Here is a 4,121-nt window from a genome sequence, read left to right on the forward strand (position 1 = left end):
TTTCTTTAGCGGCTTGCCGCTCGTGCCAGCAGGACGCCAATTAGACACCGGCACCCCCTTCCTGGATATGTACTTCTCTGCTCCTACAATCCCATTATTTTTTAGCTTGTTGGATCAAGGCCTCATCTACACCTTAATTAAGGGAAAAGACTTCCTCATATTCACAGCACCTACTAAATCCAATCATATCACTTCTTTCTTCATTTGGGCTTTCAAAGCAGGACAGCTCAGGCGCACACACACACACACACACACACACCACACCCCACACACACACACACACACACACACACAACACACACAAACACAATCCCCACTTCTTCACTCTTGCCTTTATGACCATTCTCCTTTCCACCTCCTATCACTGTTTTTTCCCCCTGTTTCTCTTGTCTGAATTTTGAGAGGAGGAAAGAGAGCAGGGTCGCTGTCCTCTATCTTCACTCACCCACTCTGACAGGCCTTGAACACACACACTCAAGCACACACAGAGACACACACAAAGCTGTCACCCCAGCAACCAAAGCAGCCCCCGCCTCATCTTCCCCGTGCTCGGTGACACCCCACATAGACACACACACACACCTATGTCAAACTTAGCCCAACCCCTCTTGCACCCTGTGCCCCACTGCCAGTTGCCCATGTGAGGTTTTTAATAAGGTGGATGCAAGAGTTGGTCTTGCTCTCTTCTGGGTGACGCGGATTGGAAGGGGTTCTTCATACATTTACCAAACTATTTGGGGTTTTTTTTGTTCCCCCCTTCGTTTCCTTTCTGAAACTGCAAATACATCTACATTATCTTAGACAGGAGCCATGAAGTGGACCTGGGTGCTTGTGGCAGTCTTGCTGTCCTTTGGGGGCCTATCATTGGGCAAGGAGAGCTTGGACTACCCTGAATATGATGGAAAGGACCGTGTCCACGACCTCAACGCCAAGAACTATAAGTCTGTGATGAAGAAGTACGATGTTATGGTGGTGTACTACCATGACCATCCCGGATCCAGCCGCGTCGCCCAGAGACAGTTTGAGATTGAGGAGATGGCCCTTGAGGTGGGTTGAGATGGGAACTATGGGTAGAATGAGGAGGATAGCATACTGATAAGGAAGCAGTATGACTAGTGCTGGACTAATGCAAAGCACACAGAATTACACAGTCTTGAAGTCAATGTTGCTGTAAAGAGTTTGGTTGGACATTCTAGTGGAGTTTGTGTTTTGATCTGGTTGAATTTAATCTGGTGGCAGAGATTACAAAGGAATTGAAGTGTGACAGTAAGCTGCTGGTTAAGGAACTTAAATTTGAAATATAAGCTTAAGATAAAAATTAACAATATGAAAAGATTCTTATATATAGTAACAGTGTAAATGTAATTAGAAGGAAAGGAAAGAGAATATTTGGAATCAGAGACATATATAGAGAGATTTTTAAGGTTTGAAGTGTGAAATTAAGCACAGACAGAGTTATCATGGGAAAGTGATGCTACAAAGTAAATAACTTTGCTGGATTCAAATATGCTGATAAGTGAAGTCCCAAAAATGTGTGGCAAGCTTGCGGCGTGTCATCAGTGTCGTTCACCCGAGGCAAAGAGCTGAGCTGTGAGGACCCAAGATATCATTCATTCTGGCAAAGACTGAACTTGTGTGCATTCTGTGTGTGTGTGTGTGTGTGTGTGTGGGAACTGATGCACTCAACACACCTATCAGTAGGCCTATGACACCTCAGCCCCCCTGTCAGCCTGGATACTCAGCAGTTTCATCACATTCCTCGCAGAGAGGCATTACATCACCATTCAGTACAAAGCTTTCAGGACCTCGGTTGGGTCTCAGATTACTTAAGAAAACACAGAGTATCAAATGTCATATACTCCTACGCCCCATTTCCCAAGAATTGTTGTTTTTGCATTTCTTGTCAAATACAAGTTGATTCCACGTTCACAATTACCCAGAAATGTAACAGCTCTTTTAAATTGGACCAGAAACAGAGGGCAGAATGAAAGTTTGTCATCACACACAATATAGACCTAACTGCTTCTCCAAAAGCATTTTAGACAATCTTGATATCATTTTGAAGCAATACTGGACTAATATCTGCTTTGAAAGTTGGAGCTGTGTAAAAAAGTGATAGGGGTGCTGACTGATTTATGGAATATATACACTGGATCAAGTGGCAACCCCCTTTGATGGCATTTGGCATGGCTACTACACAGTGTACAGTACAGGCAGCTACCTTATACACTTGATGCATTATTACAAGTTCAGGAGAGCAGCAAGTATTGGCACAAAATACAGTCTTGGCAATTACAAACAGATTCAAAAGCAGATTTGTTATGGTCCCTACAAAACATTCATGCTCTCTCTCTCGGACAGCACTGACCATACCTTCACTTTAATGTGCAAATAAAGAAGATAACAGTAAAAGATAATTCTAGACAGGAAAACATTAATAACCAAAACAGAGAGCGAGAAAGAGAGACATATCACATAATGTCAGTGGCCTCTGGTGTCTCTGTATGGGAGCATTAGGGTTCGGTCTCGGGGCTGGAGGCCAGCACTGGAGGTTCTGGCTCCAGTAGTGCCGGCTCAGCTCTGCACTGTGACTGACACTTGCAGTACTGTACTTGTCAGCGGATCCCAAAGTACTGAGCATCACTGCCACCTCGCCAAAATAGTCCCTGGGCTGGTGTGGCTTCTGGTGCTATATTCATCCCAAGCTGCTTTTGTGGCGGGGTGAGAGCCCTAAAGGCTTGTGTTTCTCCTTATGAATGTATTATGATTTACATTTGATGAGGTTTTATTAATAGTAACACACAACGCCAGAGGGCTCAAAATTTCATAGGTCAAGGCTCTCCAGGGTTTAATGAAAGTTAAATTAAATATGACATGAGACTGAGGAAGTCATATTGAAGTGTTTTCTCCCTTGATCAAAGAGACTATTGATGTAGCTGTGACTGGAGTCTGTATGTTGTTTAGGAATGTGCCTTAGACCTAGCGCTTAATAATTTTGCCATGTTTCCCTTCAGATTAGAGGCCCTGCCTTCTACAGTCTAAATGCATGAAAAAACCATAGCTCATAGATAATAATAATCTAATTATCACCACAGGAAATGTCATTTTATCATATGTTGTGTTTTTGCCATATATATGTTTTTTTTTAAATGAAAAAGTGTGGAGTTAAAGTGTATTTTGCATGTTAAGTAGCTGGAAAACATGCAGATATCAAGTTATGAAATCCCATCCCAGATACTGAGGCTGTTGGTTTAACTTTACATGTAGTTGGAGAGGTTCAGTTTCTCTGTAGAAATTCAACCGCATTACTGCAGATACACATTCTGAACACCAAGGTCCAAGTACAACTTTGCATGTTTTATATTTGGACGACAAGCAGATATATATATATATAAAGCCATAAAATAATTTTCATATTGCATCTATCACAAAAGAAACAGCTGGATAAAAGATGCCAGAGATAAATCAAATGTATTCATTTTATATATTTAAATCAAGATAAACAGCATCAAATGCATCCATGTAAATACACACTTGCAGATTTATAATTTTGTTTTATTAAAGTGGTTGTAATAAAAATGGAAAGGAAATAGAAAATTAGGTAACACCTGTGCTTTCAGGTCTGTTTATTATAATTTATCCTCAAATGCATCCTTCTTCAGTTGCTTGGATAGTATCAAGCCTTACTCACCTCAATCACTTGCCCTTTAAAAGTTTATTTTAGCCTACTTAAATGCCAAAAGGTTGGGCTCTGCAGCAAAATATAGTGCAATGAAAAAAGCAAAAGTCACAATAAACCAAAATAGTGTACCTGATGACTTAATTTGCTTTTATAAAAGTATATTATTATAACTGTATTATAATCTTTACAATTTATATAATTTAAAAGATATAATGTTTTTATATTTTCTAACTCACCTGCTGTTAAGCTACAAACTCTAAACTGCTTCACTGTGCCCCACCCATCTGCAACGGCAATCAAATTAAATTAATCGCCAAGAATTATGTGCACAACAACCTGCTGGACAGGCTGGTTAGTCAAACTATTTATGCCAGTAAAGGCAGCTGCTCAAGATCTCTGATACCAGTAGGCACCCATGTGTGTGCGAGTGTGTGTGTGT

General features: G+C 40.8%; 1 protein-coding gene across 1 annotated transcript in view; it reads left to right on the top strand.

Moving 5' to 3' along the window:
• Positions 1-624: 624 nt before the first annotated feature.
• LOC118334170 (calsequestrin-1-like) overlaps positions 625-4,121 on the top strand; it is a 9,662-nt gene continuing 6,165 nt past the window's right edge. The window contains exon 1 of the mRNA XM_035669991.1: positions 625-1,047. Within this exon, the coding sequence (XP_035525884.1) occupies positions 811-1,047 (237 nt within the window). The 5' untranslated portion in view covers positions 625-810. The remainder of the gene's footprint in view (positions 1,048-4,121) is intronic.

This window comes from Morone saxatilis, unplaced genomic scaffold (assembly GCF_004916995.1).
Source record: "Morone saxatilis isolate NCDOM2014 unplaced genomic scaffold, NCSU_SB_2.0 Contig23, whole genome shotgun sequence".
Taxonomy (NCBI): Eukaryota; Metazoa; Chordata; class Actinopteri; family Moronidae; genus Morone; species Morone saxatilis.